This window comes from Xiphophorus maculatus, chromosome 5 (assembly GCF_002775205.1).
Source record: "Xiphophorus maculatus strain JP 163 A chromosome 5, X_maculatus-5.0-male, whole genome shotgun sequence".
Taxonomy (NCBI): Eukaryota; Metazoa; Chordata; class Actinopteri; order Cyprinodontiformes; family Poeciliidae; genus Xiphophorus; species Xiphophorus maculatus.
The window spans coordinates 28,392,166-28,408,487 of record NC_036447.1 but is presented as its reverse complement, the minus strand read 5'-3'; the positions used below and the strand labels follow the sequence as shown (position 1 = coordinate 28,408,487).

Here is a 16,322-nt window from a genome sequence, read left to right as displayed (position 1 = left end):
AGACACCAGCTCTCAATTTGTTTACTTTCAGTTACCCAATTAAAATGGATATTTATCTTTTGTTTCTTTAGGTCAACCCAGAGTTTGGTGTCTGCTGTGTTCTGCTCTGTTTTTCAAATCACTAACCTCCATACATCCCAGCAATGCCTCCAATTGTTGGAGATTATACTTTCTCAAGCTACGTTTATTAGGTTCATGAGGTTCAAGAAGAGGCAGCGAGTTGAAATCATGAATTCCATTTATTAAGACTAAAATGCAGCGCTGGTCCATTGTCATAACAACACAACAAAATGGCACCTAACAATTTCCTATTGTAGGCCTGTATCTAAGATATGCCCTGAAGAGGGTGATTCCTAGTGTGTCCTTTCTTGCAACCTTAGCTTTGTATATACGTATAAATATGTCACATTTATGCTTGCCATTAAAATATTTATTTACCAACTAAACTAAATATTAAGTTTACTAACTAATTGGGATGTGCTGTGGTGGCGCAGGGGTTAAGCACAACCCACATAAGGAGGCCTTAGTCCTCGTCGCGGCTGTCGCAGGTTCCATTCCCGGCCTGGTGACCTTTGCCGCATGTCTTCCCCCTTCTCTCATTACCCACTTTCCTGTCAATTAACTATCAAATAAAGGCCACTAGAGCCAATAAAAAACCTTTAAAAAGAAAATGTTTACTAACTAATTATGTAGCTCATGGCTAAACTTCAAGAAGACCCTCTGATCTTCTCCAACAACAGCAAAGGTTTCAGTGTTTGTCTATTTAATGTTTCTAAAGTTTAAGTTATTAGAAAATGTGTTCAAAAGTTAGAATTTATCAGAATACGTCCACCACATCCATGCAGATGTTATTGTTTTGTACATGAACTGTTTGATGCAGATTTTAGATTTTGTTTCTTTAATGACAGTTTAACAACTTTTAAGACTGAAAATATGCTCAATATTTTATTGGAAGTCTGTTATTTTCCTCACTGATAACCAGAAATAAACCCAATAAAACTTCTTCCGTTCTAGAATTGGACTTTTAAAATGTTTTTAATTATTGAACTTTTTATTTCCTTTCTTAAAATGTGATGTTTTTATTATTTATTTCTAAGTTATTTGAGTTTTATTATTAATTGTTGTATTAAGTGACTTCTGTTTTATTATTTTTTTGTAGCTCTTGGAGTTTAAAGTTCTCCAGAACTAAATCATATATAGTCTCTCCAGATCTGCACAGTTTAGATGCTGCATGTTCATTTCTGATGTAAAATAAAGACAAAAACTGAATAAATTTACTTCTGGAGATCCTCGTCATGTGATTTAAAACTCATGTCACGTTTGTAGACTCAGTTCAGGAAAAATATCAAGTGAACAAACTCAACCATGAATGTAAAGATGATCAGACAGGAAATTATTCTTTTTCATTCATTTATTGATTTATTTTTTCATTTCTGAGGCAGAGAAAGCTCCATTAGGGAGGTCAAGGTCAGGTGAGAAAAAACAAAACTATTAATTTATCCTAATTCTATAAACTTGTAGAACAAACTGATGAAGATATAACTATAGAATTACATCTGAGAGGAAATTTGATGAAACTTTTTCATGATAGTTTATGTTTTATTTAAGCCCAATTGTTTTGCTTATCCACTCCATGTATTCACACACAACCATGCTAATAATTGGTTTCTGACATGCATGGTCTTTTCCACTGTCAGCAATCACACCATAAATCTTCTTGTTGAACACCACTCCTCCACCAGAGTCACCCTGTAGGAAAATTTATAACAATATATTTATGTTGTAAAACAGAAACGTTTTCTTTTCTCTTGTCTGTGGAGAAATATTGACGAAACAAACTTACAAGACACGTATCCTTGTTCTCTGCTTCAGCCATGAATAGATGCCCACGTGTTGCCGCGAAGAAAAAACCACTAACTTTCATGTTGACACACTGAAGATATGGTGGAATAGGAGCATCGAGTGCTGCAGAGAAACATGAGAATCATAAAAGTTCTTCACTTAACCTTCTCTGTACAGACAGACCCAAAGATTTTACTCTCATAACTTCAATATTTCTCTCACAGCGTAAATTATTGGGGCTGGTTATCGTTGATCCTTCTCCTGCCAGCTGAACTGTAGCACCACTGAAACACAATTAGGATAAATGTCAAAAATGATGACAATGTAGAAATTCAATCATTAGGAGGAACAATGAAAGAACAGAAAATAAATCCATGAAGGATTTCATCCACAGACATAGGAGTGTCCACCTCCAGTCCTCAGTGACAGTGTTGTGCATCCTTCACATGTCTCTGGTCCAACACATCTGAGCTAAACAAGTTCTGGTTCTGCTGGTGGACTGAATACCTGACTCAGGTGTGCTGAAGCAGAGGCAGCAGGACTGGAAGAGTGGAAACAGAAAACCTGAAGTCATGTTTTTGACCAGAGAAAGACTTACATTGTAATACGATTATTGCATCTTGGTAGCAGAGCAGGACGGATATTTCTTACTGGTCTCTGAAGCTTCAGCAACATGATGTCATGCTGCTGATGCGATTGGTCAACATAAATAACTGGATTGTGTTGGATTATCTGTTTCTCCTGTGTAGCAGTCCGTGGATGAACTCCTAACGTTGCTGTGGTAGTCCTGCAGAACAGGTTAGATTATAATGAACACATAGAAAACCTGATCATCTGCTCATAAAACTGTCTGAATGACTCTTTCCTACCATCCTGGCTCCGACTTCCAGCAGTGAGCTGCAGTCAGGATCCACTCAGGGTGGATCAGAGATCCTCCACACAAGGTTGTCTCAGTACCATTGTTGCCCTCCAGCCGAACATGATAAAGACGCTCCTTGTCATCACAGTTTTGACCTCCAATGATTCTCTTGTGCAAAGAAACATGTGAGTTCACTGAAACACCTGAAGAAGAAAAAGGAGGACTTCACTCAGAAATCAGGTCCAAACATGGCTGAAGGAACAGAAAAGAATAATTAGTTAAAGATTAAAAAGCATTACAGTTCATATGCAAAGACGTTTCAGTCTGAAACAGAATCAGGGGGAAGTTTGAGAGTTACAGAGAGCAGCAGCCTCCCTGGAACCAGTAGGAAGTGTCTCCAGTATGCCCAGTGTTTCCAGTGTGTCCGCTCACCCAGCCCCAGCAGCAGCAGCAGAACCTTCAGCAGAGCCATTGCTGGTCCAGCTTCCTGTGAATGTCTGCAGTCTTGCAGGCCTGCTTTTAAACTCTGTTCACAACTTCCTGCTGGACAGGAAGCCACCAATCACAGGACAGACACTGATCTGTCCAATGACAGGACAGACAGTGAGTTGTGCTGTCATCTGCATACAGACTAACTTCAAGAACTCAACGTTCTAAAGAAACTTGAAAAGGTTCTTGTTCCATTCACAGATCATTTCACTAATAACAAAACATTTACTCCTCTTGTAACTTATAGAATGACCAAATGAAACAAGAATGTTTTCATTAACATTAAGGAGTTGACTTAAAACAAGTATCTCCTATATTTTGCTACAAAGTTACTTATTAGTTATTTATGCCTTTTCTCAAGTGAACTGAGATTTTTGCACTACAAACTAGACTAAAAATAATTGGTTAGTTTTATGTTTTTGCACAAGCTTGCAGTGAGTTTTGCACAACGGAAAACTTGATCATAAGCTTGATGAAATAAAATTGATATTTTGAAGGTAGAGAGAATCCTTGTTTTCAGGTTGATGTTTTGTTTTTACAAAAAAAATGATTGGCTTCTATTCTACAAGAATTCACATCTGCCTTTGCTTAATTTTTTCTGGAGTTGTTTTGGAAAGTGAAGCAGCCGCTTCTGTGGATTCATACTGATGCATGCAACGTGAAGTGGGTGAGAAAGAACAGGTGATTTCTGTTTTGTTGCCATAAAGGATGGAGTTTGGACTACTTGAATGATGTCTATGTTAACTATCTTCCAAAAGGGTGAGATGAACATCCGGATGTTCATACATCTGCAGGAGGTTTTCTTCTGCTGAGATTATGGAAACTGAGTGGATCCCAGATCCTTTCAGCAAGTCAAAGCAATCAAAAACAATTGTAATCTGATCTGACAGCAAACATGGAACATGCAGTAAGTTCAGCTCCCTGAACTTACACACTTTGTCTGACAAAAACTCACAGGAACTAAGTTCCCTCTGTGTCTCACAGGTAGCAACTTGACTTCACAAATTTCTGCACAACTGAGGCTCCAAATACATTTAATGACTGAGAAACACCACCCTGTCAGTATCTCAAACCATGCATTATGTATAATCCATTTTATACATACAGGACAGTGGACAGTTATCTGAAAAATATTTTCTTGTGTTTATATGGGATTTTATTTTATAAATGCACACAGACCACTGAAGTGTACACTAGTGCTTGATACAATACACTGCCAACTACTGGTCATCTATTGCAAGTGCAAGAAAAAATTGTTGAATCCAATATGGCAGACAAATGAAAAAGCATGCCGACCAACTCAGGAAAATCCAGTCCCTCCTTCTATTGTAGGTGAAAATATATTGTGACATAAAGCAACTCTTAAATACTAACACTACTGATATACTGTAGTTTCCAAATAACAACTTTGTATTTGGAGAAATAACAGCTGGTCACCTGTCCACTAAAGTGGACGTTATGTATCAGTGGCAATACTGTATTTTGACAGGTATTTATTGATGTCATTACTCTGACTATAGATCTACAATATGCCCCATTTCCAGCAAATATCTTGGCTGTAAAAACAATTTTATATTTCAGTTCTTAACTTAAAGATTTAAGAAAATAAGTGATTGTTGGTATTTTATTTTGTAACAAATTAGGCTTTATTGTGGTTCCTTAAAAGAAACTATTTTTATTGATATGTAAATGTGTTCATTACATATATTCATTCCAAACTGACCATGATGGACAGAGTGACTTTAAAGTCCAATGCATTACCTCCGTCTGTCATGATATGTGTGATAGTAGTGTGGGGCCAAATGCAGCAGGCAGGAGACGTAAACGTTCTGTTGTAGATTAAAGTGAAAAATCAATCTTCCAAAAAAATAGTCCAAGGAACAAAAATGAAGATACCATGAGGAAACCAGGGAGAAGGGACAAGGAGCAGTGGTGTGGAGTAATTAAATGATCCAGTGGGTAATAGACTATGATTTAACTAATTAGAGATGTGAAGAGATCTGCTACTCGAAAAAACAAAAGATCTGTTTTATGTGGCCAAAAGTTAGAAAAAGTAGAAAAAGAGCCCTGATTCTACATTATGAAAAACAAAAAGATTAATGGAACTAAAATGTCCTTCTTAAAATAAACTATGAATACTTTATGGACCAAAAATGTTCCAAGAAGTTTAAAAGGAACACTCTGTTATGGACAAAAGGACTTTTTGTCATTTTTCTATCTGTTTTATCAGCTTACACGCAATGGGTGAACTAAACAACTCTGACATCAGTTTTCTTCCCCTCTACCTTGAGAAGAAAACATTTGTTTAAAAATCCTGATATCTCTAAAAAAAATAACCATTTATGTTTCTATTCCACTCCTACAAAATATCTAAGATGTTACGTTCATAATTATGAAGTATTTCTGTAACTGCCCAACTCTGCCTACAAGTGACACAAACAGGAAGTGTAGCTTTAAAATAAACAAATAATGGAAAGAGAACACCCAAGTTTGCCTAAATTAACTTTTACACCAATTTTTACGGGCATTAAACCATTTTCCCAAATCTTCCTGACTTCAAAGAAGTCCAGGACTGATGTCAATGATAATGGCTTCCCCACAACATTGACACCCACCCACAGGAGAGCCAGCCGTCCACTGATAGCGACACACACCATTTAGCAGAATGGGACTCAACTCCACTTTGATTCTTAAGTGTTGAGTGTGCCGCAGCAACAAAGCGGTGTCTGGACAGAAGCATGATAGATTCGTTTAAAGCAGGGGTCTCAAACTCCAGTCCTCGAGGGCCGCAGACCTGCAGTTTTTAGATGTGCCACAGGTACAAAACACTGGAATGAAATGACTTAATTTCCTCCTCCTTGTGTAGATCAGTTCTTCAGAGCCTTAATGACCTAATTATTCTGTTCAGGTGTGGTGCAGCAGAGGCACATCTAAAAGTTGCAGGACTGCGGCCCTTGAGGACTGGAGTTTGAGACCCCTGGTTTAAAGGGACCTGAGATAATGTTGTGTTGATTCAAAGCCCGATATGTGAATTAGTTTCTGTTCAAGCCTCATTTAAGCTCTGGCTAACATGATGAGGGCTTAAGAAGCACGGTCATTCAGAACAGCAGCCCACGTGTACACCTCCACCCACCCACACACACACACACATCCCACTCACCCTAATTCCAGCACAGCATTTTTTCTTAGCAGGATGTAAAAATACAGGAAGGGGAGGAAAAAAGTGTTTCTGGGAATGAATGCCCTCACTCCACCTTTCAGTTAAATCCTCCCAAAGATTTCTGAAGTTGTCTGGCTGGTATTCGTAGGAACTTTGGCAATAATTTCCGCTAATACAGTAAGTAGCTCATGTTTTTCTTTGTAAAGCATGAGCACATTGATTAGTTAGTCATTTACTTCCTGATAAATGAAACCATTTTAAACAAAATACCAAGAATAACCCAAAAAAGAAGGAAGCATGTTTTTTTTTTAAAGAAAATGGCCCTTTATTTACAGTTTCAAAAAGCTTATATTTCCTGCACAAAATATTCATTTTTTCGGTCATTTGCATGTCTTATGTATTATTTTCACAAACAGTTATAAATACAGTCAGTGGTTTCACAAGTGGCACAGACGTTCAGAGAACACTTTGACTACACACGTCTAAATAGAGCTATAAAGATTTGTGCACAGACACATCCACCGTGAAACAGTGTGAAGCTGTTACAAGCTCAGAAGTATTTTTCCTTTCACTTTAACTTGAAACCTTGTTTTACCATATCTGCTCAACACAACACTATGTTTTCATTATTCTCACATGAAAAGCAAAAGAAAATCCATATAAATGTTTAAATTCACAGCAACCTCTGGAAGAACCAGAAAACCGCGTAAGTGAATAGAGGGTTAAAGGTCAGCGTCAGGATTTCCACACAGAAGTTGGTCTTCATCAAATGAATCCTCTCCTTTTCACAATCCCTCTCAAATGACTTACAAGTCAAATAACAATAATTCAGATATAAATACACATTTTTTAAAAACTGAACAATAATCAGAATGCTCACAAAAGCGTAAGCGTCAGAAAATGTTCCAAATACCCAGCAGGATGCTAAATTTTCACTATTCATAGAAAAAACATTTTATGAGGGATGGACTCCGAATTTGAATCATTTTGCATCATATGACAGAAACTGAGTCCAGACTCATATCCTAGCCATTTGAACTAAACATAGAGTACATTTACGCGACACCGCTGCCTGGATACTTCCGGTATCTTTGGATATCGATTGGGAAAAAGTTCCACGCCGCGGAGATACCTAGTCAGCTGTAGTTGTCACGCCAGGCCACTACAAGGCGCTGTGATTTTAGCGTGAAATAGAAACACATATGCGCTTCGACTCTTAGCTTCCATCTCATTGTAAACAGCAACCCGTCTCCGTGAAAGACTTGCTCGTGAAGCGCATATTCTTTATCAGAAATTGTGTTAAACTGAACAGGGAAAGCAGCGCAGCGCCATACCACCCACCATTGTTTCTGCTGTTATCTGCCTGTGCAGGTGTAGAATAAACCCTACAGCAGCGCGTTCTGCGCATGTGTGTACTAGTGCGCAAACAAGCGGCTGGATCGCAACAAAAATGTCGCGGTGTAGCTGGAGAGCAGCTCCATGTAATCTGGACTGTAATTTCTGTTTTTTTTTTTTTGTTAAAATGAGCAACGTTTTTAAAAGACAGCGAAATTAAAATGAACGATTCCTGTCACACACAGACATCTATGCAGAATTTCTCTGACTATAAATAAGACAAACATGAAAGTGCATAGCAGAGAAAACCAATTCTCCACCACAAAGTGGACTGGGATACCTCAGTGTTCAGATTTTGGTTTTGTTTTAGCCAATGTTTCACCAAGGAATTAGAAACTATTAAGATGTTACCATTTTTTACTGCTGATCGTAAACTGTTCCCGACCGTAATCGTAAACCGTTCTCTGAATGAGAAGCAGACAAGAAAGTGAGAATGTGGAGATTCAGCAGAGGCGGGGAGATAAATTCCCACCGGATGTATTTAGTCACTTCCTGCGTTGCTCTTGCACCACCATAGAGTTAAACATGGCCATAAATAAATGCCACAGGCTTGGTCTGTGGCACTTTGCCAGCTGATTTAATCAAAGCATAGTAACAGTCCTGTAGTGCATTATAGCGGTCAAAGCAAAAGCAACAAAAACAAACAAAAAATAATTATTATTCTTGATCAGAAAAGTTGCTTTCTGACGACTAACTCACTATGCAAATGAGAGCAACTTTTTTTAAGAGTTCAGTCGCATTAAAATACATTTTAGCAGAGCATAAAGGAACAGATATAATAGGACAGCTTGCAAATGGTAGGCAATAAATCACTAAATAAATATGCTAAATGGTGCATGACATCATGAGCTATGTATTTGGGGGGAAAAAACAAAAAAACAAACAAACTGTGGAACAAGTACATACCAGGCATGAGAGCTTAGTTCAAAGTATAAATCATTTCCTATGAGCTTTCACTCTGGACTGACAGTTTTGGCATTAACTGTGTCCCTTTACCTTCATCATTAAGAATCTATCAAAGTACAAATAGTTAAGAGGAAATTACTGTAATCCGTGGTGGCCTGAGTAAAACATGCAACCTCCAGATTCCAGGTACAAAGAGTTCCTGCAACTTTCTGACACTAAAACCATCTAGGAGGAAGCGAATACTTCCATTCAAAAAGTGGGACGTCTTTCATGTCCGTGATGGGAAAAGGGAGAACCTGCAGCAACACCAACCTGACTCAGATTGGAGGCACTGCAGCGAATCTTCAACCTGCCATTGTCATTCCAGGGATTTGGTTTTTACTAACAAAGAGGAATCGTGGTGGGATTCATTGAGCCCAAACGGAAAACGTCCTTTAGTTGGTACTTTCCCATCTTGTTCTGTTTGTAATAAAAAGTGTAGATGACTACTGCGGCGATCAATATCACAACTGCAGCAATTACTACGGCGCCTATTATGTACGGGATGAAGTTTTCTGCAGAGAAAAAGACAAAAAAGGGAACAGAGATGATTTAAAATACCCAAACAGTCAAACTTCCTTCTTGGGGTGAAGTGAGTTCAAGCTAAATAATAATACTGGAAGAAGTACTGCGGCTCATTTCTCTGAAATGTTAAAAACCTTAGAAACTAATCCTGAGGAAGCTCACCTTGGACTGTTACGTCAAATCTAACACTGACGGAGTTCACGATGTTGCTGGCGGTGCAGACATATTGCCCTCCGTCCTGAAAATCCACTGAGTCGATTTTCAGATCGGTCACACTGCTGTGGCCTCTGTTGGGCGGCAGCGTCCAGTTGTACCAAGGTTTGGGGTTTCCTTCAGCCAAGCAGGTCAAATGGAGAGGTTCTCCTCTAATGATGCTGATCGGAGCGGGATCAGCCGGAACCTTCAGCTCAAGTCCGTCTGTGTTTTTACAACAAAGAGGGAAACAAAATGGAGTAATTCAAACACAACAGAGCACATGAGAAAAAAAAATCCCTATACGTGGAAAAACACCAAGATTTACTGTCGGACAAATGCTTCCACATTTCAAGGGACGTCTTTCACCAAATCTTACTTATGGAATGTTTGCTCCCTATACACTGTAGCTGTCATGTATTTTTGAACACAATGTAAGCTGAGTTTCCATTACAGATGTGCACAAAATGTCTTACTAGTATCTTACTAATGTTGCAAAAATATAAAAATAACACAATTTTGCAATTGTGCTGTGTCAATTAAATAAGAAACACAATTTAAACCCTTGTGAATGTCAGTTTGCACAATACGCCATTGAAAAACACAATCCTCCTTTTACTTCCTGTCGTCATCTTTGCCTTTTTCGCCAGTAGCAACGTCTCATTTTTCATCATAACTCATGCAAGGCAAAAAGTGTTTTCAATGCAGTGTTGTAAAATAAGCCAATTAGGATACAGCCGAAAAACCACCTCATCGTAGCGCCGAAACCTTTCAACGGAAAACGTGGGTTTCATCGTGAGCAAATTTTATTTTCAGAATTCCAATTTGCACAATCATATGCTCAATGGAAATGCAGTGATTGATCATTAAAAAAAACTGATCAGTTACCATTAAAAATACTACATACATATTTATGAGGCTAATTTTTAACTATTTGACAAATCATTTTTATTTGCTCTGTTGCTGATTAAGAAGAGACCAGTACAGTAGAAATTTTCTCAAATATATGTACCTGCATGGGAACATCAACAACAAATCTCCTGCCCACTAAGACAAACGACATGTCATAAATGGTTAACCTTTTGTAATTAATAGGACAAAAGTTACGTTTTGTGCAGGAATAACAAAAAAGAGAAGTTTAGCATTAAATGTCCATTTCCAAAAACAACTGTGTTCTAAAATCAACCATTGTAGAGAATCTGAGCAGCTGACAATGATCTCATTTATAGCCTATAAAGTTGACAGTGTCAACAAGGAGCTTATCTATATTATATTTTTATGCAAATAACTCACTTGATTTTTAAGAAAAATTAAATTACACCCAAATGACAACAATAATTCACTTTTATTGGTTTAACTGTGAAAATGAGTTTGAAAAGGTTTTAAAGTTTCTGCAATATAACATTATTAGTGAATTTCTGTATTTAAAAAGAAGTTAAGTACTGAAAAACATAGTGCTTTATGCTCATTTCTCTGAAATGAGTGAGAAGACAAAGGAGTCATATTTAACAAATAGAGGTTTTAACTAGGCTCGTTTTCAGATTAAAGTAGCCTTTCAAAATAACAAAAGGAAGTATTAAAGCTGACATCTATTTTTTAAAAATCACTCTGTGATGGTCTGATGCAGTATTCTAATCAGTTTTCATTAGATGCAAGTGAAAATTACCATCATTAACAATAATAAAGGTTTGAAAACATCAGTCTGTCTATAATCAATCTAAATAATGTTTCATTAACTTCAACTTTTTGGTAATCTAATCTATGCAGTCTGTGTGTCTCTCTGAACTTACAATAAACTGTAGCAGTGGTCTCCTTTGATTTCACCACTAGAGGGGGCTGTGGTCCTTCAGCTCCCAGTTCCAGCTTGGCTTCACACCAGAACTGGACTCCATTATCTTCTTTTGTGCTGTTGTAGCTCATAGAAAATATCTCATTAACTGGTTTCTTTGCGGTATTGCTGCTTTTCACTTGACCCAGAAGCGTGTGACCTCTGTAAAAGGTCACAGTGAGGTTTTCAGCCGGAGCGACGTTCTGTACATCACACTGCAGCGTGACCTCTGAACCCTCAGTCAGAGGTCCAGAGGGGTTTAAGCTGAAGGACACACTTTCTGGAGGTTCTGGGGAGAATAATAAAAAATAAAAACAATAAAAGCAATACCAGTTCGTAACATCAAGCAATAAAACATTAAACATAAAAATATATCATGGTGAAAACAATGGATAACAGTAACTCTAAATGCTTTGGCAACATTAATTAACTTACTGTAGACAGTAACAGGCAGGTCAGTGCAACACTGATCATTCATTATGGTAGTATAGTAGCACTTTGGAGTTAAATCCCACACAGTCATTCGGTTCACTGTCCAGGTCACTGTGTTTCCATTTATGTTAGAAGTTCCAAGAGAAGCTTCCATATTTCTAATACTGTCATCCAGGGGAAAACAGGCCTGCTGACAGGCTACACATGTAGCAGAGGTTGGATCACCGAACTTCACCACCAGCCTGGACGGAGTCATCACAGGTTTATCTAGACAGCTGTAATCTGTGAGAAACACGCATAATAATATTATTGCATTTGAGTCCTCTCAGAAGTCAAAACACAATATATTTAGCCTTAGTAAATATACAATTCACATAGGATAAAGTTCTTAGGAACTTAGAGATTTGCTAATCACCATTTTAGTGTTTAGATAGTGCTACTAACTGGTATATTATTTTTTATATTTGACTTTATTCGACCCAGACACAGTCAGTACTGTCGATCTGGTCTTGGAAATGCTGGATGAAACGTCTCACCTGAAATTGTTTCTATGTAAAAAATATTATCTAGATTCTAGAAGCTCCTTCCTTCTTCCTAACATCATTTAGATTTTGACTATGCTGCCTCAGTATGCTCTGGTTCACCACTTTGTCATAACTTTTCTCTAAGCAGACTAAAAGGAAGTCTTTGCTTTGCTTCCAGGTTGTTAACGTTTTCAGGTTGTCTGATATCCCTGACATTCTTGTATATTCTGTATAATCTGTGCATATAGCTCCCATATTTATATTTATACACAATATCTATATCTCTTGCTATAACCCCTTGTAGTCCATACATAAATAGTCTTGTACATCCGTAAATAATTATATTATAATATATAATAATATTTATATCTCGTAGAGCACTTCTGGATAGATGCAAACTACATCTCGTTGCTTGTACTTGTGACAGTGCAATGACAATAAAGTTGAATTCTAATCTATTCTATTCTATGTTGGTGTTGCTCATGGCAGCAAGTTACCTTTTCATGAGCTGCTACTCTTCTATTTGGTGCCTATAAACTGAACCGTTTCATTACTCTAGCCCAAAATCATTTTCTCACTTCAGAAAATAAAAAGATTGAATCGTATTTATCAAAGATAAGAAGATAGCATGTCGCTGCAGCAGATGATCATATCAGACAAAGACGATAGTCTTCAAGTTACTAAAGGCTCCTTGTGAGTGTTGGAAGCAATAATATCACAATCCTAATATCATGCAGCCCAATTATCTAGTATCTAAAGACCAAAATCAAAGATAAAGTGGCTCTGTTTGTGGAAAAAGGACTATTGTTCTTGAGCATTATAGCTCAAATTCACGTTATATATCTAAATATATTGTAAAACGTAAGGACATGCAAGCTTTTTTGAAAAAACATAATTACGTAAAGTAAGATGACAAAGATTCAGTTGTAGGCGCAGGTCATTTCACGCCTTCCTCATTTCAATAATCTGTAAATTGGCAGTTTTGTACCTAGAAATGTCAAGTCACATGTTGGGTACTCCGGCTTCCTACCACAGTACAAAACACGACTGTTAGAGCAAATAAAATCCTTAGTTCTGCCTCTAATCTCGCATGAAAAGTTACTCACATTTTAATATTTCTGCTTTTCTCTAAGGATCTCTGGTTATGCAACTCCAATACATAGTCTGTTAATCATAGGAAGTTATTCAGAGGTCATGATTCACAAGAGTCAGCTGATCATGACAAATATGTTAGTTTGAGAGTCATCAGATCATTGGCAAGCATTAAACAGAGAGAACGTCTGAAGGAGACACAGAACTACTAAAACCGAGTTAAGAACAGTCCAACACGTCACTAATAACTGGAAGGAAAGTGAAGAACTATCACCTTTGGTGGAAAAAATAATAATAATGATCAACAATCTCTTAAACATTCGGTGAGATCAAATCTAAGGAAAACAACAGAAGTCAAGGTTGTGTTTCAAAGCAAAAGTAAAAGTATTTCCACAGGCACAATGTGAAGGGAACTCTAAAGGTTTCCACAGAAAAGCTTCGTAGCCATAAGAAAACCACTAATCAGGGAGGCTAACTGAAGAAAAGAAAATTGCATTTGCCAGCGAGCACAAAGATTGGACTCTTACGCTGTGGTGGCCCAGAGGTTCAGCACAACCCACATAAGGAGGCCTCAGTCCTCAACACGGCCGTCGCAGGTTCAGATCCCACTCTGATGACCTTTGCCACATATCTTTTTCTTCTCTGATTACCCACTTTCCCATCTGACCACTCTCAAATAAAGGCCACTAGAGCCAGCAAAGCCTTTAAAAAATAAAAAGATTGGACTGATGCAATCTTTGAGCTGAGGTAAGCAATGAAATACTAAGTACTCTCCGGCGTTATGGCGCATCTGGGTAAGAAGAGAGCCAGACAAAATGATGTACCCATCTACCCTAGTGCCTACTGTACAAGCATGTGGGATTAGTGCTATGATCTAGGGTTGCTGTAGTTGATCAAGTCCAGGTTCAGCAACATTATGAGCCCAAACAATGTTGCGTGACTTCCTAACTATTTTGGATAACCAAGTTACTCCATCAATAGAAATTGTCTTCCCTGATGGCATGGCATTCCAAGATAACAAGACAACGCCAGGATTCGATTTGTTAAAGAGTGGAGACATCATTTTCACAACTGAAACGTCTGAACTTTACCCTTACTGAGAACTTTACCCCTACTGAGAATATCTGGAATTTGCCGGCGGAGCCTTAACACTAACTAAATATTTAAAAAAATGCTTTTGGGAAGTCATTTTTGGCCAAAAGTGATTTTTTTTCTTTCTTTTTGCCTTCATCATCTTTTGACAGTAGGGGGGGATTTTTTTTTTAGTTGTTCCAAAATCACTTTTGGCAAAAAAAAAAAAAAAGACTTAGACTATTATTTTAGGAAGGTGATTTGAGTGTGTGTATAAATACACACTCAAATCAAATATGCATACAAACTTTTATAAATATATCAATTAGTCTACCATTTAGGCTTAATATCTAATTACATGTCAGTAAGCATATGACCAAAGTCAATTTCCTTATTTGGGCCCACAAACTTGGCCAGAGAAACTGATTCTGATTCTAACTGTGATCCAAACCTTGAATAATATAAATTGCACTCCGAGGTTAAGGTTTTATTAAAGCTGCTGCCAATAATCATTTTCTCAGTGGTTAGACTTTTTCTTTTTTTTTTTTTTTTTTTTTTTTTTGTTTGCTATTTTACACCAAGCAAAATTCAGTTATATTATCTGAAGTGATCGATACAATTTTAGAGACAACTCTTTAAATTCAAACCTACGTAAACGCAACACACATCCTGAACAATAACGCGACCAAAACACGCAAGACATTTAAAATCTAACAGCAGGAATAATAAATCCACGGACTCCGTTTGCAGTATTAGCTAAACGTGAAGCTTAAAACGATCTTTCCCGCTGGAGAAAACCTCTGGTCGGTTGACCGGCCTGCCTGGAGAAACGGGCCATCCCGAACTTTTCCACTCGGCACCGACGGAGGATGAAATCCCGGGACGCAGGACGGGAAACTCACCGCACGCGGACACATGGAGGCTCCGCAGGATATTCAGGAAAGAAACGAGCAGAAAGAGGCAGGAAAACATGTTGTCGCCTTGCGCTTCAAATGAAGTCGAGCTCTCTGGTGGCAGAAACAACGTCCCGAGGCGGAGAAGTGAAATTTAAAAAAAAAGGCTTCGGACACGCAGGGGGGAGGCGCAAAGAAACTTCTGTAGTTTCCCACCGTGGCGTTTCGCACTGAGAAGCTGAAATTGAAAGTGGAATTGGAGGTCGAGTTTCAGCACCACAATGAATTACGCGTTTTGGGAAATCCCGGTACTATCAGCAGAGGGGAATGTGTTCCGTGATTCTATCTTTATCTCGGCCTGGCTGGTCTAAAGCGATCAAAACAGGCTGTCCGTCACCCTGAAAGGAAAAGAAAGTAGATGAAATCACGTTAGTCCTCTTATTTTCTATCTTTCCAGATTGTGGAAAACGTTTTTGTCATTAGAAAGAAATATTTGAATAGTGTCCTGGCACTGATGAATGCTGGCTCCTACTAATACAATATAAGTAAAACATTGATGACGTTTTCTAATAGTGTAATCAGAGGTGGCTTGAAATGGACGGTGACCTAGGTTACAGACGAGGTCAGCGTTGCCTGGTGGGTCCAAAAAGAAATTTCATTAGTCGCGCCCCAGCAAGTTTTCTTTTGCTTCCTTGCAGAATACTCATCTCCACCCTGTTAGCATTGTAAGAAGATAGGGCCGTGGATGAAAGCAGCTGGGTGACCCTGAATGCTCAACAGCTTCAAACATAACCCATGTCACTGTTTCTAAAGAGCTGGGGCCTCATCTCATCAGCAGTGGGTTCAAATTCAAGCCATAAACTTACATAAATTGTTTATGTAATAGTGCTGGCAATCGAAAAAAAAAATCCTAATCAGATTAATCACACTCTAGCGCTGTGGTTAATCATGATTAATTACAGGGTGTGCCGTGGTGGCGTAGTGGTTAGCGCAACCCGTATTTGGAGGCCTTGAGTTCTCGACGCGGCCGTCGCGGGTTCGACTCCCGGATTCGGCGACATTTGCCGCATGTCTT

General features: G+C 38.2%; 2 protein-coding genes across 2 annotated transcripts; both read right to left on the bottom strand.

Moving 5' to 3' along the window:
* Positions 1-1,406: 1,406 nt before the first annotated feature.
* On the bottom strand, positions 1,407-3,173 carry LOC102218080 (anionic trypsin-2-like). The gene is made up of 6 exons (XM_023334519.1): positions 3,134-3,173; positions 2,712-2,904; positions 2,441-2,629; positions 2,065-2,126; positions 1,844-1,965; positions 1,407-1,749 (listed from the first exon to the last, which is right to left on the bottom strand). Exons 1-6 carry the CDS (start codon positions 3,171-3,173, stop codon positions 1,600-1,602), a joined length of 756 nt encoding a protein of 251 aa, XP_023190287.1. The 3' UTR covers positions 1,407-1,599.
* A 4,680-nt stretch (positions 3,174-7,853) lies between these two features.
* Positions 7,854-15,573, bottom strand: LOC106700108 (vascular cell adhesion protein 1-like). The gene is made up of 5 exons (XM_014474213.2): positions 15,257-15,573; positions 11,671-11,949; positions 11,198-11,524; positions 9,378-9,632; positions 7,854-9,205 (listed from the first exon to the last, which is right to left on the bottom strand). The coding sequence occupies exons 1-5, from the start codon at positions 15,324-15,326 to the stop codon at positions 9,033-9,035; spliced, it is 1,104 nt and encodes a 367-aa protein (XP_014329699.2). The 5' UTR covers positions 15,327-15,573; the 3' UTR covers positions 7,854-9,032.
* Positions 15,574-16,322: the final 749 nt, after the last annotated feature.